At 39.8% G+C, this 27,097-nt stretch overlaps 4 protein-coding genes and 1 pseudogene across 9 annotated transcripts in view; 1 reads left to right on the top strand and 4 right to left on the bottom strand.

The window, feature by feature from the left end:
- The window catches only part of dlg1 (discs large 1), a 142,891-nt gene that overhangs the window by 41,513 nt on the left and 74,281 nt on the right, over positions 1-27,097 (top strand). For 5 of the 6 annotated variants that reach the window (XM_065301694.1, XM_065301695.1, XM_065301692.1 and 2 more), the window contains exons 1-2: positions 1,215-1,497; positions 8,695-8,828. In XM_065301694.1, coding sequence (XP_065157766.1) covers positions 1,230-1,497; positions 8,695-8,828 — 402 coding nt within the window. In that variant the 5' untranslated portion in view covers positions 1,215-1,229. Of the gene's footprint in view, positions 1-1,214; positions 1,498-8,694; positions 8,829-27,097 lie in introns of those variants that run through there. The other variant, XM_065301701.1, reaches the window with a different exon arrangement.
- LOC135791330 (larval cuticle protein A3A-like) lies at positions 10,961-11,814 on the bottom strand. Its single transcript, XM_065301711.1, has 2 exons — positions 11,529-11,814; positions 10,961-11,462 (listed from the first exon to the last, which is right to left on the bottom strand). The coding sequence occupies exons 1-2, from the start codon at positions 11,538-11,540 to the stop codon at positions 10,965-10,967; spliced, it is 510 nt and encodes a 169-aa protein (XP_065157783.1). The 5' UTR covers positions 11,541-11,814; the 3' UTR covers positions 10,961-10,964.
- Positions 13,606-14,156, bottom strand: LOC135791331 (larval cuticle protein A3A-like). Its single transcript, XM_065301712.1, has 2 exons — positions 14,125-14,156; positions 13,606-14,061 (listed from the first exon to the last, which is right to left on the bottom strand). The coding sequence occupies exons 1-2, from the start codon at positions 14,134-14,136 to the stop codon at positions 13,606-13,608; spliced, it is 468 nt and encodes a 155-aa protein (XP_065157784.1). The 5' UTR covers positions 14,137-14,156.
- LOC135790678 (uncharacterized) lies at positions 17,530-25,405 on the bottom strand (annotated as a pseudogene).
- LOC135791329 (larval cuticle protein A3A-like) lies at positions 19,407-20,230 on the bottom strand. The gene is made up of 2 exons (XM_065301710.1): positions 20,074-20,230; positions 19,407-20,016 (listed from the first exon to the last, which is right to left on the bottom strand). Exons 1-2 carry the CDS (start codon positions 20,083-20,085, stop codon positions 19,495-19,497), a joined length of 534 nt encoding a protein of 177 aa, XP_065157782.1. The 5' UTR covers positions 20,086-20,230; the 3' UTR covers positions 19,407-19,494.

Genomic DNA, 27,097 nt, shown 5'->3' with positions numbered 1-27,097 from the left:
GATGCCTTCGAATGCGCCGCCTCAAAAAACCATCCGCCAACTTCCGACATTTAAAAGATCTTAGACACGCTGTTTTCGGCGTCTTTACGACCCCGCTCACGGGTCTGTCGAATTGGATTCGTTCCGGAGATGTATATATGTATGATATCCGTGTGCGCATAGTTCAGCCTGCATACATTAAAACTTTTTCGATAGGTGTGATTATAACATTTCGCGCTGTTCTTGAGTCTTGGGTCGGGCGTGACGCGCAATCAAAAAAGTTTTCGCATGAAAATGTGGAAAATGCAGCGGCTATCCGGATAGGTCCGGAATGCGGGCGCGGGGGAATATTGCGAAAGTTTTAAACGCGAAATTGCTTTAGCATTGCTTTTTATTGAATCATTCCACGGGTGAAAATTGCAATTAATATGCAAAAATATCGCTCGCGATGAGAATTTATCGAGAACTGTAATGGATGCAATTAATTTTTATGTGAATATAGATTAGAAGTGAGGTTATGACTTTACTCAAGTTATAACCTAAAAAAATACAAACATTTTGCAAAATGCATGAATTGTTTATGTTTATGTCAAACATAAACGTAGAATACTTATCCGCATAGAAAATATTTAACCACGTGACTATTTCAAACGTTTTGTTGGTCCATTGAGATCGCATCGTAAATTTTTCACTTGCTGCTGCGATGCTCCTGCGCGCAACGATAAAAATGCAGGAGTTGTGTTCAAGCGGTTGTCGGAATATAGTGAATTTATTCAAAGGCCTTCCATATTTTATCTGCGCTGGCTTTAGCCAGGGAATAATGTTAAAGCTGACGTGTTAATCAATAATTCAAGTTACACTTTGTGTAAAACATAACCTTTTGAAGTTTACACAATACACAAACATTTTTATAGGTTAGACAAACAAAAATGAAAAAAATTTCATTTCAAAGGGTAACTTTTCCGTGTGGTCCACTATAGTCCACCTAAATTGAAACTAATGATCTTTTTCCGTCCCTTGATTATAGCCGGTGTTAGTGACTAAAAACAAAGCAGACATCTTGTGAACCACGCCTGGATAAAAGGATAATGTAGCAATGGAATTGGACCTCCACGAAGAATGTTTTTGTTTTTTAATATATTCTTAGATGATCCGTGGTGGGTTTAGTGTTGAAATAGTCGTGATGTGAATGCAGTTGGGGCATGTGCGTTGACGCTGGGCGACGGTTGGGTCATGTTCGCGTTTTGGCCATGAGGCAACCCGGAATGGCGCTCTTCGGAATGGTGTGGTTGCTACGCGTACGCGCGGAGATGAAGCGGTGCGCCAAGTGCCGCCGCCAGGAGATGCTCGCCGCCGCGCAGGCAACCTCGGACGAGCGCGCCGCCTCACAATCGACGTTCTTCACAATTGACGCCAGCCTGCCGCCGCTGGACGCCGAGTTGGCGTCCGGCTCCGGTCAGCACGCCCACGGTCCCACGACTTATTGCGAGGTGCACGGATTTAATCCGCCGAAAGAAGGTAACAATTGGATTCTTACCACAAAACCGCAACCACAATGGAAAGTTGGTTTCATGTTTAAATGTTTGTTGCTTTCGATTTTGCTGCTGTAACAAAGACCGCCATAGAAAGTAACAGGCGGTCATTAAAAGCAGAAACGAGTGGAAATGTGAGCAGGACGACTGTAACCAGAGACCAAAGCAAGGATGCTTCGTTTTTTTTTTGTTTCTGTAGCGTAGTGTACGAAAGTCGATCTAACTTTTGGTTGAAATAGCAACGGGTAGAACTCGAGGGCCCACACAATAAATATTACAACTACAATAATGGGCGGACGAGGCGGGCCTGATCGTAAAACGAGAGGTCCTTCGGATCGTACTTCACATCGTTCCGCACACCGAACATTTGGACGTACCTTGAGCGCTCAGAGCACCAATATGAGAATTGTTCAAAATAAAACCACAAAGGAACAAAATGTAGCCAAAAAAGAAACAAAAAAACCTCCCGAGGAGAAAAACGACTCCTGCACTCTTGCACTCTACTGAGTAAAGTTATTAGGGAACGTGCGTAAAACGGTGCTCATTGAAAAGCTTTCAGAATTTCACAATTTTGTTGAAATAAAAATTGAATTACGATTCAACTTTGAGTTCGTACCTACGAGTACTCGTAAGTGGCTTTAACAAACGCCGAATGAAAAAATTATTATTCTGGTACAAGGTGTGTTTCGGTGCGCTGTGCGCTTGATATATACCATAATGCTTGTTAGCCTTTTAGTTCTTGGTCTTGCAGTTAGTAAGCTCGAGATAGTTTGGTCGTTTACGGCGGAACTTTTAGTTGCCCCCCGGTTTTCAGGTTGTGCCCGATGTTGGTGATGCGGTTTTGCGCACCGTTGGGCAATGGCATATCTGTTTGCCTCTTTTTAGGGTGGGCGCTGAAGCAAACGCGCCGCGAAAAAGTATTTTGATGAATAGTTGCTCTGGAACTTTGGAAATTCTGCAACAACACCACACGTTAGACCAGTGAAAATGGCCAGAAGTGGTCAATCGGGCGATGGGTATCACAAACAACCATTTATTTAATTTATTGCTTTCGCAGAAAGTCGAAAAATAATCAAAAAATGTTTTTTTTATGACAAAAATAGAAAAATTAGGTTTTTATTGATTTTGTCAAATTGACTCATCATGGCTGTTCAGTTAATGAACACAATTGATTTTGTTCTCTGGTAGTTTCCATTTATAAGACTCAGGATCCTTTTCTAGGCACATAAAAGGCACATTTTGTTCGACGTGCAGGGTCCGCACTCAAAGTCGCCGCTCTTGATTAATCAAAAAGCGTTAGGGCCATCACGTGCAATTTAACTTGTCGTCTCGCCCGGCGAATTTCCAGCCCTGAAATTACCGTCTCCAAGTTTGGGCCTAACGGCACAACCCCGCAGATCCACTAAGCTGGCGAAGTAGAACGAGGTGTAAAAGGACCGCGCGCGCATACACGCGCTGAATTAAGCCCGACATTAACTAATCCCATTTGCATTGTTTTCTCTTTTGGCGACGGCGGCGGCGGTGGCGGCGCTAAATCTCGAACGTCGAGGTGTACGAACTGCGCACGCACGTTATTAGATTTTACATATTTACATTTAAATATTAAACTGCGCTTCCGGAAGCGTCTCACTAGCTGATGCAGGAAAATGTTTAGCATGGCTTCGTTAGGTAGCGAACGCGACGGCAACAATTTTGTAATTAAAATGCACCGTTGAATATTCGAGCGATTTTTCCGCTTGAGGCAAAATACAAACTACAAGTATAACAATCGCTATCATTATTGGCAATTTAATATCAGCTTGGTTGGTGTTTTTTTTTTTTTAAAAAAAAGGACAATGGAGTTTGTATGCTCGGGAAAGTATGCATGGAAGCAAGGCTTGTCGTTTTGAAATAACCAGTTCTATGTTAACGGCGGATAGTGCAGAGCATGGTTTCGTGACGCAAATAGAGTAAAGTGAGGATGCGTGGTTATGACTAGAAAATGCAGTAGCAATGCTCCAGGCGCAATTTTTTGCGAAAATAGAATTTTAAAATTATTTTGAGTGAATAATTTTTTACTATCATATTATTCTTGATAATACAAGCATATTATAATTTTTTTATTGCATTATATTGTACAATATTGTATGTTACAAAACCCGTAAAGCATTTCATTGAATTTAGTGCGTTTCCAACGATTTCTACACTTTAAGTCATGAATTGTTAACGCTTCAAAGACGCGTTTTTTCTATTTCATGCGAAATCCATATTTTCCACGAGAAAAGTGACTTTCAACAATTACTGATTGCTTTTGCCATTGCTACAGCTTACTTTATTCATTGTGGTTATCAAGCCTTATTCAGAATAATTGGAGTTGATATACCGCCACGTCCAATTTTATTCCACCCGGCACTCTCTGGAGATCTCTCATTGTCATATTACGACTCCAACCGCAATATCCCCGCGCTATCAATGCAATTACGCGGCGTCTTAATAAAGCCCCGAACGCAAACGGACTTTGACGCTCCCAGCGGGTTTCACTGCTATAAGATCACATTTCAACGCGCATCTCAAGTGGCCACCATTCTGCTTGCATCGTTTGAACGTGCTGTTTTTGTTGTGGCATGGATTCCTCGTACTCGAATTGTTTTTTTCTTGTTCAACGCCTTTTTTTTCTGCTTTATTTTCATAGGTTTCAATTTCCATTCATTTATCCGATAGCATCGATAATCCGTGCGACATGCGATACATTTTGAGCGTGCGGAAATTACCTGAGTGTGAATATACTGAGTGTTGTTTTTTTTTTTAATATTTTTATTAAGATAATTTTTTATCTCATGTGACTTTTATGGTTTTAATCGAGAAGTGCAGCATAATGTAAAATGCGGTCAGGTTCACGATTAGTTTTGCCACTAATCAGGATGAGTGGATGTCGAGGGAATTTTGTTAAAAGTGTGCGGCGCATAAAAAAGTAACCGAGATAGCAACCACCAACCACCAACCACAACCACATTTTAATAAAAAAACCTTTGTCGTTGCTTCCATCCAACAATATAGCCTAGTTAACTTTATACTCGCTGTGGTTCATTAAGTAAAATCTAATTAAAATGTCATTTGAATTTTTTTGCGCTAAAACATAATGTTTTTATAAATTTAATTATTAATAGTGTAAAAGACAAAAGAAACGTTCAATAGAAGTTTTATCAGTCTAATGACCCGGATCATTGCTCTCTACTTAAGAAAATCTTTATTTTATTACCGTCTTTAATCTTGATTACCCACAATTTACTATGATACTCTTAGAATAAAACTCTATATTGAATTTTTCTTAACTTAACGTGTATTTAATTAATTTCTTTGTTTTTATTGATTTTTCCATGGTTTTCTTGCCGTTTACGCCCGAGTTTACTCTTTACTCGAACGCGATTAATTAAAATATGTCCAGGATTTGCGATACAGAACTTGCGGTAATTACAATTGGATTATCTGGCTTCGCCTCAACCGACCGACCAGCTCCCGAAGGAATTTTGTCTTCGCATCGCTATGCTCCGGGTGGGAAATTAAAATTTCACCGCACGTCGCTGCACTCCCGAATCGACTCCCAAGCGCTACCCGTCCCTTGCCACCCACTCCCAAAACGTGTATTTTATTGTGTTCCATATGATCTTGTACTTTGTACCCAGTACTTTGTACTCCGGGCGCACGAGCCGACGGAAACCGAGTTGCCTTGCTGTTCGTGCTCATGCCGGTCGGCAAAGTCACGTACGATTCCAGCAAGACCTACTGCTGACTTCGTGACAAGCCAAAAAAAGAAGCGGAAGGTGGAAGAGCGTAGGTATCGGTCCATTGGAAAGCCGTGCAACGAGCTTTTCCTTTACAGCACTTTTCGCCACGCGATAACTCAATTACGCCTCGCTATTATCTATCACGTTCTGATGTCATCGTAACCACTTTTTACAATACTAATAAACTTTTACGAGCACCGACCTGGACGGAGCAATTTAAGTTTAGTATATTTCATTGGAAATTGCCAAAAGGGTACACTTGAAAATAATTAAACAAATGCAGTACTATAGAAGTGTTTGTATAATGACCCGCATTGTACGCACATAATAATTGTTAATTATTTGGAACCCGTATATAAGTGGCAGCAGAAAATTGGTTGACCGCCAATTAGCTTCATTCAAAGCTTTTGTCATAGCTGCACACAATGTATTCAAGAGGCAACACAAAGGAAGCTTGTTGACGTTGTAACATTTGCAAATTATTTAAATTTCAGGTGTAAAATTTCAATTTGAATATCTCCTTTGATACAAGATATTTTCACGTTTAAAGTTTCAAAATTTTAGTCCTTAATCTTACCTTACTTTACCTTTAGTGACCTGTGTTTAGGTACATGTTGAACAAGGTAATAAACCGTCGTTGAAACCCTTTAAATTTCACTTAATTAATGTCATTAACCATCGCGCTTGAAAACCCTTTCTGTATGATTATCTTCTGCATTGAATTAAAGGCTTCATTAATTTTTCTAATCACCAAAACCCGAATAAACAATGGATCTAATCAGCTAATGTATCCACTGATTCTATTACATTACATTTAAGCATTGTGGTTGGCGATTTTCAAAGTGGTAAATTAAAAAGTTTTGCGCGCTTGTAAATTTCCCCGCCATTATTTTTGCATTGTATGGCACGCGGCGGAAGCGAAGGAATCTTTGCGCACAATAAATTCTTTAATGGTTTGTTTAATGTGCGCCATCGCAAAGTTTTTCCTCTCTTGGAGCGCACAGCGCGCGCAAAAAAAGAAATAGTTACTTTAGTTGGTATTATCAAGATGCACATAACATTACACTGGTTGGGAAGCTCCGCTTTTGATATGAAAACGTACTAATTGTCTTCATAAACTGTTACCAGTGTGATATCGTAGAGAAAAGAATATTCAGCACGCAAAGTATTAAAATTCCTCCGCTGGGGTAATACTAGTATGAAAAATCGCCCTTGTTATTTTTCAGTTGATCCTTGTCCGCACGAATGCCCGCTTGTCTCGGGAATGCGGAAAAAGCTCGCGTTTTTAATCCGGCCATGTAATAACATGCCAGGCAAGTTTTGTGGATATTTATTGCCGCACAGCGCTTCGCTTCCAGGATGTCAGAGCTTTCACTAAAGAGAAGTTCTTATGCCTCTACCCGAATGAAAGCAGAGTGAAACCAAAAATTACGCAGAGATGTTCGTGCGGCCAATGGGGCGAAATTGAAAAGAAAATAATACAAAAGTTTTCGTTTCCAAAAGCGAAATGAGTTGTGAAGATGAGGGAAGTAAGACATAGATCTTGTGGTCGCGATAAAATACTCTCCGCGCAGCTTAAACTAGAAAAGAATTAATGAGGTGTGCAATCTCAATATCACTAAGTCTTAAATAACATTACCCCCCAGGCCATTGGAACGAAATTGGAAAATCCAATAATGCAACGGGTTGGATGGAAACTTTTACATTTTGAGTCGATTTAACGAACGTTTATTTTTTTCTTCTGATGACTTTATTATACAAAAATTTAAAAAACGAAATGACATGTTGAATATTATTACATAGATAAATCTTTGAACTTTTTTCAGCTGTCCTATACACGTTTTTGATTAATCGCGAGCTTTTTGATCAGTGCTTTTTTAATCAGTTGTCCAAAAGGACAAAAGGTTATGCGGTCGCATCGAACATTCGAATACATTAATAATCCGCACGCATATTTGAAATATTCAACCGCGTCAATCACGCGAGGATTCACATGTTCGAATTGTCGCGATGCGTTGCATAGGTATGTCACACACATTTTATCGACGTCAATCACGCCCACGCTCTATCCGGTGGTGTGGCGGTCCGCGTGAATGTGATTAATTATGGCCCAAGCGACGCCCGAAGAATGCGAACCGCGCCACCGTTTTTCCATTTCAATTCCACGAATTCGCTATTCCGCAAGAATTATTTTCCTTTTGCTCCTAGTTCCGCGTAATAGCTGCGATTTACAAAGACGTTACCAAGAATTTCGCGCCTTGCTGAATTAATTCCACTTGGTTTTCATCACGATGCTATGTAATGAATTTTGCGCGGTTGTAAGAGATTTTAATTGTCGAGGAATTACATTTTTTGCCATTTACGTTTTCATTCCTTTCAGACATTTTTCATTTCGGTTGGTTATTGTATCCGCAAGACTTGTAAGACTTCTGGGATGATTGTGTTTCCGTTGAGCTTGTTATTCTCAAGTTTAATGCGCTATTCACGTTGGCGTTATGATGCCCAGCATGTTTCTGTTTATGTGCGGGCGTAGAAATGGCTATTATCTTACATTTTATCACGCGATAATTCCGCTTCTTTGATATGCCATTCCTCCTCGCTGGGAGTTGAATGTAAGTAAATTAAGAACATTAACAAGCGGTAACGCTCGCAGGGGTTGTAAATTCGTAGAGAATTATTTATTTAAGATTGTAATTCAAAATATATTTTGTTTCTTACAACTTTTTACAACCGCGTAGCGCGGCGTTGTTGAACCAAGTGAGAACGTGTTTATTCTCACAATAACAAATGTTATCTTGTAATCAGTTTGATATAAATATTCGTGAAGTGTGCAACAACAAAGCAAACCGTTTTAACCTGGAATTTATCCGCGTGGCGACTGATGTGAGTTCCTAGCATAGTTAATAAAATATTCCCAGAAAACCTTGCCTTCCGGACGGTCCGTTTTAAGTGAAATAGATTCACCATCGGCTTGAGATAAACCTCCCTCTTGTATATGAATGAAGAAAAGAAAGCATGCACGGAATGCGGTGGAATATCTCACAATGCGCGCAGGCTGTGTTTGAATGATGGGCGGATAGGCAAAAAAGTGAATTTCATCTCAAAATCCCGGCTTTGGCCGCTTACGTACGTTCTGTGTGAAATTGATTTATCAAATTTGATTTCCTTCGATTTATTCCTCCGAATAGACGCTACACAAAAAAGCAGTGAATAAAGAAAAAAGGTGCGTTTTACGGTGAAAGGTTTGAATCAGGGCAATTTATTTAGAAAAATCATTAATGATCTGCTTTACGGATTTCCAAGTCTACTTTCAGTGTGCAGACGTGCAAAAACTGTTTTTTTACGCCGGCTGATTGCATTACCATCGTTCGAAGTCATTTATTCAACTCACAAGTGCTTTCTTTTCGGTGTGTTCGCAGATATTCAAGAGTTCTACGAATTAACACTTCTCGATGACAGCAAATCAGTTCAAGAGAAGACGGCCGAGACCATTCGGATCGCAAACAAATGGGAGACGAATGACGGACCGATCGCACCGCCCTATAACAATGAGGTGAGTTTTTAATTAGACATTTTGGTAATTCCAGGCGCCAGACAACTTAATTATGTACATGGCGTCGGTTTTTTGTTTTTCTATGAAAAGCGTTTGGATTTTCTTTGGAAAGTTGTTCTAATTACGTGAATAAACATTTGGTGGCGTCGGTGTGCCCTCTTTGATGTTGCTGGCTACTTACAAGCAAACTCGATTAAAATGTAAAACTCGACTCGGATTGAACTTTTGCACGGTGCTAATTTAATTAAACGTCTATCTTGGCTGAGATTCGAATTGAACGCTCACATTCTCGTGAAATCCGTGAATTGTTTGTGTTTTGATAAAAAAATGAATATTTTTTACTTGAGGCATTCATATATAGATGGCGCTAGTATATATTTAATAAATTGGTGCAAGAATTTATATATATTATTTTCTCTTGGTAAAGATGTTGATGTCAAGTGTGTAAAAAAAGTGAAAGCTCAATTTTACGCGTCACTCATAATTACAATTTAATTAGGCCCTTGTCTTGCTGCCATGGCTGCTTGAAGCTCTTTTGCGCCTTGTTTTTACTCTCATTATTGTGCTCTGGGTGAAGACTGGCGCGGCACAAAACACGCCGTCACACGTGCTGTTTGCATATGCTCCTGGGAGGCGGCGCGCGAGTGGAAAAAGTCGTGTCATTGCAAACAACGGCGCTCTCTGAATACAAATTGGATGAGTATGTTTTCGTTTCCGATGGCATTAATTATAACGAAATGTGTCGCGCCGTTCGACGCGATGCGCGCAGAATTTATGCTGGGTGGCAGGTCTATAAATGGCGGGGCGCCGCTGCCTCCGCCGCCGCCGACGCCGCCAACGTTAATGTAATTATGTCCGGGTTGGCGTATATTATTACGAGGACGTTGCAAAGGAAAACGGAGCAAGGCGCGCAGCGACAACGCGCTTCGCATGTTGACGTTTCGCGCGTATTGAATAAACATAATCAGCATAAATAATATTGGTTGTCAAAGCGCTACACCTACGATATGATCGAGAATTAATAGTTTACTTTGTGCAGTATACCTAACCTCACATTATCTTACATATTGTTGACAGAAGAAAGATCTTGATCATAACCTCAAATCTGCGCTATTTCATTTTCTGATGTTTTATTACATGATTGGAACACTAGTCGGCGGGCTGTTTCGGGAGGAGCATGCTAAACCTCTTATATTTTTTTTATTGTAAGCTGCTTGTTGTCGAGATTTATGTGCGCAAACAAAGGTTTAAATTCCAGCCGGTTGACGGTGCGACACCGCGACACGGTGCTTTCTTCCGCTGCGCGCTGGCTGGTATAAAAAGTACATAAAACGTCGGCGTTGTCCATTCGCCGCCTCCGAGGACTACGCGCGATTGCAATTCGAACGCTTTCGGATGTGCAGCGGCGTCAGCCGAAAACGGAATGGGCTAGCAATCAATACAGCTAACGGGTAATTTACTAAAAGCTACGAAATTGCGCTGCTTGCGCTCAAACTTTGCGTGATCTATTCGCAAACTATTGGCGTATCATTACAATTTTATTGTCGCACATTCTTTCATTGAATAACTCTACTTAGTCAGCGTATTATATATGAGTGGATTTTTCAATTTATGTTGAAAGTGAGTTAGTTTTAAGCGATTGTGAAATTTTTCGTGCTTCATTCTTGGTAGGCAATGAAAAAAGAATTTGCATTCGTTTATACACTGCTGGAATATAATAATCCTATTATGCTGAGCCAGTGCGCAAACAAACAGAGGCTGCGCGGTATGGTTTTCGCGTCGGCGGCGCTCGGAGGCGGCATTCCGTGACGTGTGGCAGCGCCGTCTTTTTGCGTGTGTATTATGCGAGCTTTTGAAATCCGTATAACTCGATCTTGCCGGCATGCACGAATGCCTTTCACGCTTATCCTCATCCATTGTAGGCATGTTTTTCTTCAGAATGCACGAAAAACAGCGTTAGTTTTTTTTTATCTTGTCACTCGTCTAGTTTGACTTAGTTGGTTTTAGTGTTTTTGCGATTTTTCTCTTGCGTTGTTTTCGTGGTGCAGCAAAAAATGAGATGGTTTTAGATCAAAGAATAATTTATTGAACAAAGAAGGAAAAACAGCTTAAGACTAGATATTCACATTTGATTGCTTAGTGATGGTAGGCAGCGTACGCTGGGGCGGCGTAGGCGGCATGAGCCACTGGGGCGGCGTAAGCGTGGTGGGCAATTGGGGCAGCGTAAGCAGCATGGGCAACTGGGGCGGCATAGGCGACTGGAGCAGCTACTTTAGCAACAACTGGGGCGGCGACCTTAACGGCAAGGGGTTCACGACGGACGACAGCGTTGAAACCGTGGATTGGGTCAGCGGTGTAGTCAACAGTGCGACGGAAACCATCAGAGTCGGTCAATGAGTAAGAACCCTGGACAACATCACCGTCACGTTGTTCGTGTTGGCTCTTGCTGTCACCAGTCAGATGGTCATCAACACCATATCCGTAGTTGTATTGTGGATGAGGGTCGTAGGCTTCAGCAACAACAGCCTTGGCGACTGGGGCGGCGTAGGCCACAGGGGCGTGGGCGTAAGCCACTGGGGCAGCGGGAAGGAGACCAGCGTTGGCCACAGCCAAAAGGGCGAAGAAAGCAACAACCTAAAAAAAATTTTAAAAAATCATTAATTACCTACAATTAATTATAAAATTTTAATGTAGATATACCTTGAATGCCATGATGATGTCTATTGGTTTGTGTCTGGTTGGATACAATGATAAACTCTAAGTTGGACTTCTTTATATACTAAGCATCATTTCCACTTCATTTTTTCGTTCTGCATGCCTCAAAGTTTAAAGAAGTGGCACCGGTACCACTCTAAACGGTACACCACTGACCGTCGTGGGGATACCTTCACAATTCGAAAGGACCACACCTCGGATAAGGTCACCATCGCTGCTGGTAACCGCCAGTTGGCGCTACTCGCTACTACACTTGCACGTTTCATCACACCGCATAATATGACATTCACACATGACGCATGCATGTCGAATCGAATTGAAATAAAAAATCTAAATCGGATTTCTAGTTCAAATTTTACATATATACAACGACACGACGTGGCCTGACGCGAACGGTTATTGATATTTGCTGTCGAACGGCTTTGCGATGCGTTGCATCACATGCGGAATGTATATCACGCGCGCTCACCATAATGGCGCGTCGAAAATCGAAAATCGCGATATTGCTTTATTGCTCTGACATTTATGGTCGCGGGCGCAAAACTAATCAACAAATCGCCAATGCTACACTTTCGACACATTTTTCCACACATATGCATCGATACTGTCCACATATGAGTAAAGAGGATTATAGCGCATATTTTTTAAAGAGTAACATGTTTGTTATTTTTTAATATTTTTATAAAACACATTCCATGCGAATATAAAGTAAATATTTATTATTGCGGATACGTTTACACACAATTCAAAAACAAGCATTTTTCACAGCGCACAAAAATGTGGCCTTAAGCGCCAAAAAAAATTAAAAATTAAATGTGCATTTGTTTAATTTCTTCATTGCCGTAAAAATTTAATTACAAGCAAAACTGTTGTTCATCATAAACAAAAACAACCTTCAAATTGTATAAATTGACTAATAATTCATAAAAATACATAAAAATAGATTATTAAAAGTGAATCTTAATAAATCAGACATGACATGGACAAGCACAAGGAAAGAAAGAAGAAAAAGGATTCCATTTATCTCAGTTGCCTAAAATAACAGGAAAAAGATGAAAACGGGATTCACTCCGGCAGTGAATCTTTAAGATCAATCTGCCGATCCATCAATTCAAGACAAAGTGGGCACACACCCAATATCTTCTCATTCACCCGACGTGGTTTTCGGCTTCAGGGTTGTTAAACGCACATCTCGACGCTGCGCGCTTCCGCCATCGATCAAAACCGTCTTCGGGGCATACGTGTTTGCCGCGGAACTCGGCAGGTACTCTCAGATGTTTGCACCCGTAATATAGTAATCGAGATGTGGATATGGCGCAGTGGTGATGTGCAAAGCTTCATTGTATGTCTAACCTCTCTCACCATTAACCTGCATTATTGGTAACTCGAGGATGTGACGCAATTTGGCTTGGTAGTCCTTGTTATCGCTCCAACGGGCAGGCAATAATGACGAATAAGATGATATACTAATTAACATAGTATTAGTGTTTGAGTTTAAACACTAAAGTCGAGGTATTTGAAGATAATTACTAAGATAATGACTATTTCAACAAGAAAACTTTTTTCGTGTTGAATTCACGTGGAAAGTTTCATTTCCCAAAGGATACCCGAGGAAAAAAAGTTGGATAATAGTTTATTTTATAATATGTCACTTGAAAGGTGAAAAGAAATTAGTCAACTTTTACTTTCTCATTAAAATTCAATATTATGCTCGCGTTGTCTGTCTTCTTGTGTTATGTAGTCGTCGTATTTCATATGGATGGGTTCGTGGACTAGTACTGGACTAAACGAACTGACCATGACACACTTTCCAACGATCGAGTGTAAGCAAAAGCGCAAGGCGCGGTTATGTAAGCTGCCGAAGAAGTTGAAGAAATGTAACACTCACACACACCTCACACGCGAGTTTGTGTAGGTGAACAACACGTGAATGCTTATGCTGTATGAATAATTTTCGAGTAATGAAAGTAGAAGTAGTTTTTCTGTTGGCACATTTAATATAAATTAAAATAACATTTCATAAATAAATCTTAAGACATTTTGGGTAACAATAATGGATGACTTAGTGGTGGTAGAGAGGGGCGGCAGCATAGGCGACGGGGGCGGCGACCTTGGCAACAACTGGGGCGGCTACAGCCTTGACTGCAAGGGGTTCACGATGTACCACAGCGTTGAAACCATGAACATCATCAGCGGTATATTCGACAGTACGCTTGAAACCGTCAGCGTCGATGAGGGAGTAGGAACCGTGGACGGCGTCACCGTTACGGACTTCTTGGGCGTTCTTGTTGTCACCGGTCAGATGGTCGTTGATGCCGTATCCGTATTGGTATTGTGGGTTGGGGTCGAATGGTTCTGGGACGACGGCTTTGGCGGCATAGGCGACTGGGGCGTGGGCGTAAGCGTGAGCGACGGGGGCGGCGTAGGCGGCATGGGCTACTGGGGCGGCGTATCCACTGTAGGCAACTGGGGCTACACCGGCTTGGGCAAGGGCCAAAAGGGTGGCGAATGCAACTAACTGAAAATATTAAAATTTTTAATTTAAATTTTTAAATTTTAATTTTTTATTTAGTAAACCTACCTTGAATGCCATTTTTGAAGTTGTATGTTTGGATGCTTCTAACTGAATGTTGATCTCATGCAGTCACGCTTAATTTATACCTAGCCGAAACTTACGCAACTTCATCTTCTCGCTCCGGCACACCCTCTCGATTCTCCTCGGTGAATTATTTATTTATTACAGAAGTGAATTTCTAATACATGCATTTGGCGAAGACCTCAAAAACGCCAACTAATTCCCAAACCAGTATTATACGCCGATGGTCCAATACCCAAACGCTCGTTTTTGTGTTTTGCAATCGAATCGTAAGCAGATCAACTCCGTCCCATACGCGCTCGCTAATAAAGTTACGGCGAGTAAAATTAATTTATCGATTTCATTCGAAACGTGCGTGCGTACATTGTGTGCATGCGAATAAAACATGATCGCATCCAGCGCTAGCCCCAGCATTGTGTATATACGAGAGTATATCGTTCGACATTGGCCGTAAAACAATGTAACGCCGAAACATGCACAACGCACAGGTGCGTTCTGCCGGTGCTCATTTAAATTTAATTTATTATTCATATCCGAATTCGAATGCGCGCACCATTCATCCTCAGTGTATCTAGAATTCTTCGGTTTACAAACGTATCATTGGAACAATCGCAAAACCTCATAATTATTATTTGATTTGTTATTACTCTTGAAATACTAATGTGTATAAAACTGTTACAAGTACAAACATCACACGATTATTGCAACTATATAATATTACATGCATCGTTAAGTTTTTTAAACATTTTTTTCTATTTTTTGAGCCAAAAATATAAAAATATTCGCTAAAAATTGAAAATATCATGGAATTTAATTTAAAATTCAAATATTTTAATTTGTAGTATTTTCAAATACCCAAAAATTAATTTTTAATGTAAATTCCTCAAAAATTAAAATTTAAAGTTACCTTTGCATTTTAACGTAAATAATTTCATAAAGCTATTTAATTATGTGCTGCATTGTAGGCTAATGCGCAGGCGCAAGCTCCGCCTCGTGGCTAAAGCTCGTGACTAAAGTCCTTTAATCACAGCCTTGGCGTCCGTGTTTAAAATATCACTTTCTGTGTCTCAAAACCGTGGAAAAACTATTTCTAATATTTTCTAAATATTTAATTCGATTGCAATATATTAATTTTTAATGTAAATTCCTCAAAAATTTAAATTTAAAGTTTACCTTTGCATATCAACATAAATATTTTAAAATATAATAAACTGAATGTTCATAGAGTGAAAGATACCTGCAGCCACCCCCCAAAGATGCTCACTTTGAAGTAATCTACATATATTTACATAATGCTACACATATATCTCCGCCAGTGTGAAAGCATCGCAAATTTCCATTTGAAATATAACAAATCGATGCCTGGATAGATTTAATGTGCCACTTAAATCTTGTGACCTCATTCCCTCCACACTCACTCTACACTCAAAGGCGCCGATGCTCGTCGGGGAATCTGTAAAATTCACATATTGCTTCCAGCGGAATGGTGGCTTATTGTTGTCGCACAATAAAAGCTTTTATTATATTGTCAGAAATACAATCTGTACGTGCGAATGCGCCAATGACAGCAAAAACGGACCTAGGCTAGGTCTACCAGTCTAGACTCGCGTTAAACGTTCCATGTTCTATGTTCAACAACGGAACGATATAATGTTGGCAGTAATAAGTATAACATTGCCGATGACAATGACTTGCCCAAGATGGGCTGGGGGCGGTTTGTTCGTGTTGGATCCGAACGACAATGGACGAAAGTGCCATCGCGGCGAATAGGGAATGGTTTTATACGCAATCGTAAAAATATTTAATGTTTTACATTTTGGAGCTTTGTAGGTATACTTGATGAACCAAGGCTGTCTCCTTCATGCAGCCGTTATAGATCTGGTGCTCCTCCACCAAAATTACGTATTCCGCGTTTATGTAAAGTCATAAAGTGAAACTATAATGTTTGACACTTACACCGAGCATACGTTTTAGATTTACTCACGTATATTTTAACTTTTATATAAACGTGTATTTATCATCATAAAAATTCAGTTTTTGTATGGAAATATCAATCATGTTGGACGCATACCGCACGTGTCAACAATGTCACCGCTTCGGTTTGAAATCATCAGTTTAATGTTTTAATAGTTCCGCATTTCTGTTATTTTTGTTTGCTGAGTGTGATTGAATGTATGCGAACGCGTGCTCTTTTTTGTGTGCGGATTATTTAAAATACTACGAATTCCGAGTTGAAATTCAGCGTAGGTCGTGATCATTTGTAATCATTAATTAACCATACAAGCGTGAACATGCGCATCGGCATCAGCATAAACATTTTCGGGAGTTTTGCATATATGACGAGAAGACGTGTACGTGCGAATAACGTGCGCTTCCGCATTAATTAATCAAGCGTGTTATATCAATTTGTGTTTGCAAATGTCATCACTAATTCCTTTTGATCATATTTGTCACACGAAATAATTTAATACCATTAAAGATTAACATCATATTGTGTTAGAATTTGTTATTTTTTTTTACTTTGCCAGTTTTCTACAGTTCTGAGACACCAAAAGTGGTATTTTAAACTCGGGCGGCCAAGGCCGTGTCAAAAGTACTTTAGTCACGGGGTGGAGCCTGCGCATTTGCCTGCGGTGCAGCACAAGACGTGGCTAAATGTTGTTAAACACTCGGTTGATTAAACGTTCTCTACGCTCGATCTTAAATCAATCTGGTGACTAAAACTAATTTTTAGCCACTTAAATACTTAATATTCTATCAAAGCTTGACATGATATTGCGTTAAAAAGTGTTATTTTCTTTTTCTACTTTTAGTTGAATTTCATTGCAAAAAATCAAATAATAAAGCAGAATTTATGAAAGTGGATGTAGACAAATTTCTCAAATTAAACTTAGCCAGCACACTGCGCTGTCTGCCAGAGTTTAAAATATTAGATTCCTCTCATAAAGTAATGCGAGCTCCATCTCAACATCTCGCGTAATAAGAAAAATGTCACTCTAATTTATATCTTTGTTTGTTTGTTCCAGGTAAGCGTAATAAACTACCTGGCAATGTTTTATCTGCGAGTGCGTGCTATATCGCTGGGCTTTTTGCGGAAACAGCGGGCGGAAAGAGCTTTCAAAGGAAGATGCGAAAAGTAATATGTTAGCGCGAAAAGGTTAGTGAAACGACGACATGGCTGCGTTTGAATAGTTAGCATTTGCATATTAAAACAGTGCTTTCGAAAAGCACTCGGATATTAAGCTCAATTTCTAGAGTTCCCCGAAAAGAGAATACCTTTGCTAGTGGGTACGGTAGGGTAGGAGGAGGGCAATAGGTGAAATTTGGTAACGACCAAATATTAAGATGGCGAAACCCCGGGCGTCGTTTGCAGTGCAAGGGAGCTTAATTTTATGCGAACATCATGTAGATGATGCGTAATGTGCCATTGGTACCGGTAAAGCTTGCGAACTGCTCGTGTGCTACTGCCTCTTGAATTATACATTCAGAAATGCCACAGCAGGGTAATATTTCTTTGTATATATTTACATATGGGCTTTTAAATCGTATATTTTGATATTGTTAATAAGAAAAATTGGATTCCTTTATTGAAAAATTTTCTAAATCATGAAATTTATGATGTTATTTATGATTTTTTAAGTTGAATTAGTTTTATGTCTTTCTACGTATCAATATTACTTAATAACAAATAGTTGGGATAGTAATCGACGTCATGGGAATTAAACCCTTCTAAAATTGATTGCTTTGCACTTCCAAGGATATTAATAATATCAGATTGGTGTGACATATAAAATATCTATTTCATTTCGTTTCAAAAATCAACAAATAAATAAAAAATCTATAAGTTTCTATAAAATTAATGGTGGTATGCGATGGCTGGAGCAGCGTAGGCGTGGTGAGCAATTGGGGCAGCGTAAGCAGCATGAGCTACTGGGGCGGCATAGGCGACTGGAGCAGCTACTTTAGCGACGACGGGGGCGGCTACTTTAACGGCCAAAGGCTCACGATGTACAACAGCGTTGAAACCGTGGATTGGGTCAGCGGTGTATTGCACAGTACGACGGAAACCATCAGAGTCGGTCAAAGAGTAAGATCCTTGGACCACATCGCCATCACGGTGTTCTTCTTGGGTCTTGCTGTCACCAGTCAGATGGTCATCAACACCATATCCGAAAGTGTATTGTGGATGAGGGTCGTAGGCTTCAGCAACAACAGCCTTGGCAACGGGGGCGGCGTAGGCCACTGGGGCGTGGGCGTAAGCCACTGGGGCGGCTGGGAGGAGACCAGCGTTGGCCACAGCCAAAAGGGCGAAGAAAGCAACAAACTAAACAAAAACAGAAATATTAAACCATAATTCCATATTTTGAGGGTTTAGATGGTTTGAATAGGCACCTACCTTGAACATTTTTAATTTTGATTGATTGTTGTTGATTGTACAAGAGTTGGACTGAGTGTGATAACAATCAACTATCAAACCTCGATATTTATACCTATCCACAACCGTACTACCCAAAGCTATGATGTAACAGAATGGTACACCTACCACCTCTTCTACTTCACCATTTTTCTACCTCTGCGTTTTGGGTAAGGTCAAGATTAATTCCGCAATAAAACTGCTTTGATTTATTCGGTTGACACGATTCCAAAGTACTTTCTCGCCATCGCCATCCACATCGCCATCGCCGTTTTGTTAACTGTTATGCACGCTTATTATTATGCTGGTTTGATTTGGTAGCAGGCAGCAACAATATCGATTTTGATAGCGCTGTGCTGTTGCAACCTCGCACGTAAATTCATAATACGTTTGTGGTTGGGCCCTCTAAACATAACTAATATTCAGAATTCACATTCACGTCGGTTACAATGCCGCACACAATGTTCCATGTAACTGGGAGCTGTCTTTACCGGTGAACTGTTTGCATATGACAATGTGCTCGGAATTCTTAGTTGCCAAATTGGCGCATATATCAATCAATCGGATTTGGCTATTTTGATATACAGAACAGTTTGTAGGATGTATTCCAGAAATTATTCGAGGAATGAGGTATGATTATATAATTTCATCTCATGCTAATTAAATTTACGATGTTTATAGTTCAGTTTCGATAGGAATTAATTAATTAATTGAAGCAGGAATTTCATTAATAATTAAAAACACAATAGAGCGCAAATAACTTTGACGTAAAATTAAATTAGATTGCATAAATTGTCTTCTGCGATGAATAAATAATATTTTTTAATTAAATTTAAAGAAAAAAGGGCACATATTAATATATATAGTTTTTATTTATCATCTTATAACAAAATATTTGTCTTTTTGTTTGTACATCAATATAAAAATAAATATGTCAATATTTAATGGTAATAAGCAGGTGAGCTGTATGCAAGTGGTGCATGAGCAGCATAAGCAGCAACTGGTGCAGCAACTTTAGCAACCTTTACAGCCAAAGGTTGTCTGTGGACCACAGCGTTGAATCCATTAATTGGATCAGCTGAATATTGAACAGTACGACGGAAACCATCAGAATCGGTCAAAGAGTAAGAACCCTGGACAACATCACCATCACGATGCTCTTCCTGGTTCTTGCTGTCGCCGGTCAAAGGGTCTTCTACACCGTAAGCAAAGGAGTATTGTGGATGAGGGTCGTAGGCTTCAGCGACGACGGCTTTGGCGACTGGAGCAGCATAGGCGGCAATGGGGGCGGCATAGGCATGATGAGCAACTGGAGCGTCAGCATAGTGAGCTACTGGTGCAGACGCCGCATAAGCAATCGCTGGTGAGGCGGAATACGCCGCGGTTGCAAGTGGATGGGCCTGATGGAAACCAATTGGTGCCCCGGCATTGACCACAGCCAGAAGGGCGGCAAAAGCGACAAACTAAAAATTAACAAAAGTTTTTAGATTGATATTTTTATGACATAGTTGATATGATACCTTGAAAGCCATGTTTCTTGATTGAGAGCTGATCGAATTATGCTTCTAATCTTGTCCAATTGCTATTTATACCAGCATCATGTCCCCATATCGACATCCGTCGCCATCTCATTAAACGCCATAAACTCCGAAATCTCAACTCTCAAAAAAAACTGCGTTAAGGTCAAGATACAAGATTAGTATGCATTAAATACTCCGAGCAAATATCAAAGCAGCAAATTCCTATAATCAGGTGACACGCCGCCAGCGCTGATCGCATTTGGAAATTATAACACTTTCATAACATTTTGAAGTTCAGGTGTAAACACACACGCACTGCGATTTCATAACGTTGTGCAATTACACACACGGTTTTAAATGCTACATAAACGCCATAATTGATTCTCACTCGAGCATCTAAATCAACTGCTGTCCGTTGGGCAAACAGCAGCGAATGGTGACAATGCGACTGATCCAGTTATGTGTACGATATATTTTCGTCATCGCATTTCGGTGAAATGTCAATTTCGTTGCAAAAGCATATCACGCATCGCTTCGTTTCTTAATTTGACCGGCAGCTCGTAAATAATAAAGTCACGTTGCGACGTTACTGCGTCGCATCATCAATAAAATCAACACGTGTGCTTTTTATAAACGATTTTTTAATTTGTTTACGTGTACGAGTAAGAGGAGTATTTTTAGGAGTTCAATAAGGAAGTTGTGTTAATTTTTAACACGAATAAAAAATCTGTTTTAAATTCGTATATTTTTTGCGTAAAACTTTATTGAAATATGGTTTTGCAGTGCAGTTGTAGTGATTAAATGCATTTGTTTGTTGTTGCCTTTGGCGTTCTTCAACACAAATAAAACTCTGTGTTTATTTGTTTGAATTATCGCAGTGACAAGCTACAAGTGGAAAATGTCAAATCCAACCAGTTTTGCAATACGCTACAAAAAATTGAATTTAATTGAAATAAATAATGAGTTAAACATTTATAATATTTTACAATTACATATTATTACGCGTTTCTATATTTATACTTCCATAAATATAAAAGATTTTTAAATGAATTTTTTGTGCCCTGGTTGTAGTATAGAACTAGTGCGGGCATGTTTTTAAACGAACTAGTTGCAAGCTCGAGCGTTTTTGCAATTAACAAAATAGTAAACAGTCATTCGTCGTAAATCAAAAAGTTGAATGAAATTTTAATGCGCTCGGAGTACGCTGGTCAGAATTGCGAACCATGGCGCTTCGGGCACGCTCACATGTAAATGACTATAATTATAATATGAACGCATTTTGGTTGTCAGCTATAAAAGTATGCAAACCTAATTATTAAAAATTTGCGCCGGGAATGAATGATGTGTCGTTTTGTTTGCGCTGAAAGCTATGCTTTTAGCACATTGAATTTGTGATTGTAATTACGAAATGTTTTTAAATAATCAACAATGTAGTTAGTCGGGTATTTAATTAGTTTCATGAAGGTAAATAAAACATGGAGTGTGTTTTTCGAACATTTTTAATGCATGATAAATAAACTTAATTTAAAATAATTTAATGGTGGTACACGGCGGCTGGGGAAGCGTAGGTGGAGTAAGCGGCGACTGGGGCAGCTACTTTAGCGACGACAGGGGCGGCGTAAGCATGAGCTACTGGGGCAGCATAGGCGTGGTGAGCGATAGGGGCGGCGTAGGTAGCGTGAGCAATTGGGGCGGCGTAGGCGTGGTGGGCGATGGGGGCGGCATAAGCGACTGGAGCAGCGACCTTGGCGACGACTGGGGCAACAGCCTTAACGGCAAGGGGTTCACGACGGACAACAGCGTTGAAACCGTGGATTGGGTCAGCGGTGTAGTCAACAGTACGACGGAAACCATCAGCATCGGTCAAGGAGTAGGAACCCTGGACAACATCTCCGTCACGGGATTCAACTTGGCTCTTGCTGTCACCGGTCAGATGGTCATCAACACCATATCCGTAGTTGTATTGTGGATGAGGGTCGTAGGCCTCAGCAACAACAGCCTTGGCAACGGGGGCGGCGTAAGCCAAGGGAGCGGCTACCTTAGCAATAGGGGCGGCGTAAGCCAATGGGGAGGCGGCGTAGGTGTTGGCAATCACACCAGCATTGGCGGCGGCGACCAAAGCGGCGAAAGCGACGAACTAAACATAAATAACATTTATTTAAAGAAATATTACTCAGTAATATTAAACAAGTAGACTTACTTTGAAGACCATTTTGTTTGTTGTGTGTTGGTTGACTATTGGGACAACTGTGATAAGCCATCAACTCCATTTCGCTTATATACTAATTTCTTGGCCCGTATAACTTTACACTTGCGTAACGCGATGTAAATTTTGGACAAAGGCGTGACTGGTTAGATTATCTCTGCGAATAATACTCATTTGTATCATTGAAGCTGCTCCAGTTTTACAATTTTAGTAAAATACCAACTGGTGGTCAAGCTTAAAACCATGCGGGAAAGTGAAGAAAGAATAATGCAAATCACTTTAAATGTGAATCAAAATATATCAATGGTCATGAGTTGACACAACTAGTTGTCTATTATGCAAACACTTTGCTTTAGAGTGACATTCGTTAATTGGTCGGAACTTGAACTTGGCGTTATGAATTCGTTTATATTAATAGCGATCATGACTTCAATTTGGAAATTTATTCAGAATAAATTAAGATTTTATTATATTTTAATTAAATATTATATTTTTGGATATCTAGGTACTATAATAATCATATAAAACTTTGAAAATAAAAGAATTATTACAATTGGTGCTACAGAATTTGACTTCAGGAGTTTTAGCCTTCGAAAATCTGAAAATAATTAAATATTAAGTGGCTAAACAAGAATTTTTGTCACGGATTTGATTAAAAGCGAGCGTAGCAAGCGTTTAATCAATCGAGTGTTTAACAACGTTTAACCACGTGATGCGTACGCAATTTATGACTAAAGCCTGTGACTAAAGTACATTAGTCACGGCATTGTCCGTCCGTGTTTAAAGTACGACTCCATGTGTCTCAAAACCGTAGAAAAACTTGCGTTTTAATAATGGAAGTAGAAAAACTTTTTTGGAATTTCCACGTGTCCAGATATATTCAGTTGACAATCAAGGAATACGATTTACAGTCTATCATTTGCCAGGTGACTTGAGTTACAAGTCTAAGTCCCAAGCGCGTCGCCGCCATTAAGTCCAAGTTTAGCCATTGGCGAAAGCTGATTACAGAATGCACGCGGCAGTTTGCTGCAGTCTGCTGAACGTTGAATGCTGAATGCTGAACACTGAATGCCGAATGCAAAGCCGTTGCCGTTGCAAGATAAATCCGATTCGATGTGAATTATGTTCACCCTAACTGCGCGGAATATCTTGAAATTGGAATTGATGGGGCAATTACGGGACGCGCTTCGGTGTGCAAGTACTAAGGACTGCAACGATAATTTGTTATGGAAATTAATTAGGTGATTATGTTCTTCTCAAAGACGCCAGCGGACCAGGGCGTAAAATTTAGATTTATGTTTATTTTGTGTTTTGGGTTTTTGTTTAGAAATCGAAGAACTTGTGTTTTCTTGGAGAAATGAAGAAATTTACTGTAAAATTTTATATTTTATTTAGTTATAAATAAATACATAATTGTATAAATCATATGAATCTAATGGTGATAAATGGCAGCTGGAGCAGCATAAGCATGAGCTACTGGAGTGGCATAGGCGTGATGGACAATGGGGGCGGCATAGGTGGCATGTGCAATTGGAGCAGCATAAGCAACTGGGGCAGCTACTTTGGCGACAACTGGGGTTGCAACCTTAACAGCGAGGGGTTCACGACGGACAACAGCGTTGAAACCGTGGATTGGGTCAGCGGTGTAGTCAACAGTACGACGGAAACCATCAGCATCGGTCAAGGAGTAAGAACCCTGGACAATATCACCATCACGGGATTCAACTTGGCTTTTGCTGTCACCAGTCAGATGGTCATCAACACCATATCCATAGTTGTATTGTGGATGAGGGTCGTAGGGTTCAGCAACGACGGTTTTTGCAAGAACTGGAGTGGCAACTGGAGTTGCAATATGAGCAGAGTAAGCCAATGGGGCGGCGTAGGTATTGGCGATTATACCAGCATTGGCGGCGGCGACCAGAGCGGCAAAGACAACAAACTGAAAGAAAAATGATTAAGTATTGGAGTCAATCTAAGTTATAATAATATCAGTATTACTTTGAAGACCATTTTGAGTTTGTAGGATTGAACTGTTGAGTGATCAACTGTGCTTTTGCTAAAATAATACCGCATATTTATATTGGATTGAATTTCCCTGCCACATTGTCTACCACCATAGAAACCAGAGGTGTAAATTAGGTAATTTTCGTTATTTTGTGGCAAATCAAATAAATAATCAGCAATTTATTTGACTTGTCAAAAGAATTGCTCCAGTTAAATCCAGTTAAATGACATTTTCCATAAATTTGAATACTTGTCGTTTACCAATGACGTGGGCAATGCAATAAAGTTTTTTAGAAGCTAGGTAGAAAGCTGTTTTTTGCTCAATTCAGTTTACATGATGTAGGATTTTAAAAACTGTAATCATTCATAGTTTTGCAGTTTTGCTTTATTAATCACAATAAATTAAATAAATAATTTTAATAAATTATTTAATGGTGGTAGACGGCAGCTGGGGAAGCAAAGGTAGAGTAGGCGGCAACTGGGGCAGCAACTTTAGCGACGACTGGGGCGGCGTAGGCATGAGCTACTGGGGCAGCATAGGCGTGGTGGGCAATTGGGGCAGCATAGGTGGCATGAGCAACTGGAGCAGCATAGGTGGCAACTTTGGCGATTGGGGCGGCGTAAGCAACTGGGGCAGCTACTTTAGCAACAACTGGGGCGGCGACCTTAACAGCGAGGGGTTCACGACGGACAACAGCGTTGAAACCGTGGATTGGGTCAGCGGTGTAGTCAACAACACGACGGAAACCATCAGCATCAACAACGGTGTATTGGCCTTGAACAACATCTCCGTCACGTTGTTCATGCTGGGTCTTGCTGTCACCGGTCAAACCATCTTGAACGGAGTATCCGTAGTTGTATTGTGGATGAGCATCGAAGGGTTCAGCAACAACGGCCTTAGCAATGACTGGAGTAGCTACTTTAGCGATGGGAGCAGCATAGGTCAATGGGGTGGCAACATGGGCGGAGTAGGCCACTGGGGCGGCGGCGTAGGTATTGGCAATGACACCAGCATTGGCGGCGGCGACCAAGGCGGCGAAAGCAACAAACTAAACAAAAAATAATTATTATTTGATAATAATTTAATTTTAACTCTTATTAAAATCTTACTTTGAAGACCATTTTGAAGTATTGATAAGAACTGTTGACGATAGACAACTGTGATGATTTCAGTTCAAACCTGCGCTTTTATACACAAAATGTGATGAATATTTTAATCTGAAAACCAAATTAAGCAGACACGCCCTTGTTTAAGGTCGTCATCAATACTTGAAACATAATTTAGATGTGCTCCAGTTCAATTCGATGATTTAAAATGCTAATCAATTTGTACCACATTATAAAATCAACGAAATCATGTGCAAAATCGAACAAATATGGGGTTTTCTTAATTTGACATTTGCAAGGAGCGCTATTAATTATTTCACTATTAATTACTTAATTAGATTAATCGAAGCACAAAAGCATTACGTCTCATTACATCAGAAAACTTGTTCGACAAAACCTTCGCATTGCTTTGGTTTTTGGCCTCTCTTAATCAAATCTCGATCAATTTCAATTTCATTGGCACCAAAACATATATTAAATTATCGATTAGCATACTCTTTTGTGAATTTACACGCACGAATGGAATGTCGGTCATTTATTTAATTCACACTTGATCCACGTAATAGTAATTGTAGAGCGAGAGCCAGTGACGGCCAGACTTTCGTCATTTTAGGAAAGATGAAATTTTGTCCATGTGTTTCTCCAACACAGGTAAGAACGATCCCCAATTATGAAACCTGGATCGTGGTTCCTTTGGCAGTTAACAGCCAACAAAGATGTACAAATGATGACCTCAAATTCGTTATTTTAGCAAACTCCATTTTTACATATTTTGTTCGTAACATTATTATAACATGCGCTACTAATTGCCAGACACCTAGTATGGTTCCAACCCTAGCCAGACACCCCTAAACTATAATATTTTTGAACTGCTTTACTTTCGTTATATCAGGAAAGCTGAATTTGAGTCACATTATGCAGAGAGCTATGAAACTGTGTTTTCTTTCACGCCAGACAGTTTGGACGGTTCTATCATCTTGCCAGACGCATTGAAAGTGTATAAAAGTTGCAAAAGTTAAATTGTTTAAACATGAAAGTTTCAGAAAATAGTAATTTTATTTTAACAAATCTTTATTAATTTTTATCATTGTTCTCGATACCGCGACTGAAACCGCGACTGAAAGTGCTCAAAAGTGCAATTTTTCAATTTTTGACGTTTTATTTCAATTGCTAATATCTCGTAAACTAAAGAAGATAGAAAAGAACGAATCGCAAAGTTATCGACGACAGTGATGATTATTATTAAATATTTGTTCAAATAAAATAACTATTCTCTGAAATTTTCATGTTTACACAATTTAACTTTTGCAACTTTTATACACTTTCAATGCGTCTGGCAGGATGATAGAACCGACCAAACTGTCTGGCGCGAAAGAAAACACAATTTCATAGCTCTCTGTATAATGTGTATCAAATTCAGCTTTCCTGATATAACGAAAGTAAAACAGTTCAAAAATATTATACTTTAGGGGTGTCTGGCTAGGGTTGGAACCATACCAGGTGACTGGCAATGAGCAGCGCATGTTATAATAATGTTTCGTACAAAATATGCAAAAATGGAGTTTGCTAAAATAACGAAACATAGGTCATCAAGTGTACATCTTTGTTGGCTGTTAACTGCCAAAGGAACCACGATCCAGGTTTCACAATGGGGGATCGTTCTTACCTGTGTTGGAGAAATACATGGACAAAATTTCATCTTTCCTA

Source organism: Atheta coriaria, unplaced genomic scaffold (genome assembly GCF_025399875.1).
Source record: "Atheta coriaria isolate IRGN ID8LTWV9N9 unplaced genomic scaffold, Caltech_Dcor_3.1 hic_scaffold_4_pilon, whole genome shotgun sequence".
NCBI classification, from domain to species: domain Eukaryota; kingdom Metazoa; phylum Arthropoda; class Insecta; order Coleoptera; family Staphylinidae; genus Dalotia; species Dalotia coriaria.
The sequence above is the reverse complement of the archived record's forward strand: the minus strand, read 5'-3'. Positions and strand labels throughout refer to the sequence as shown.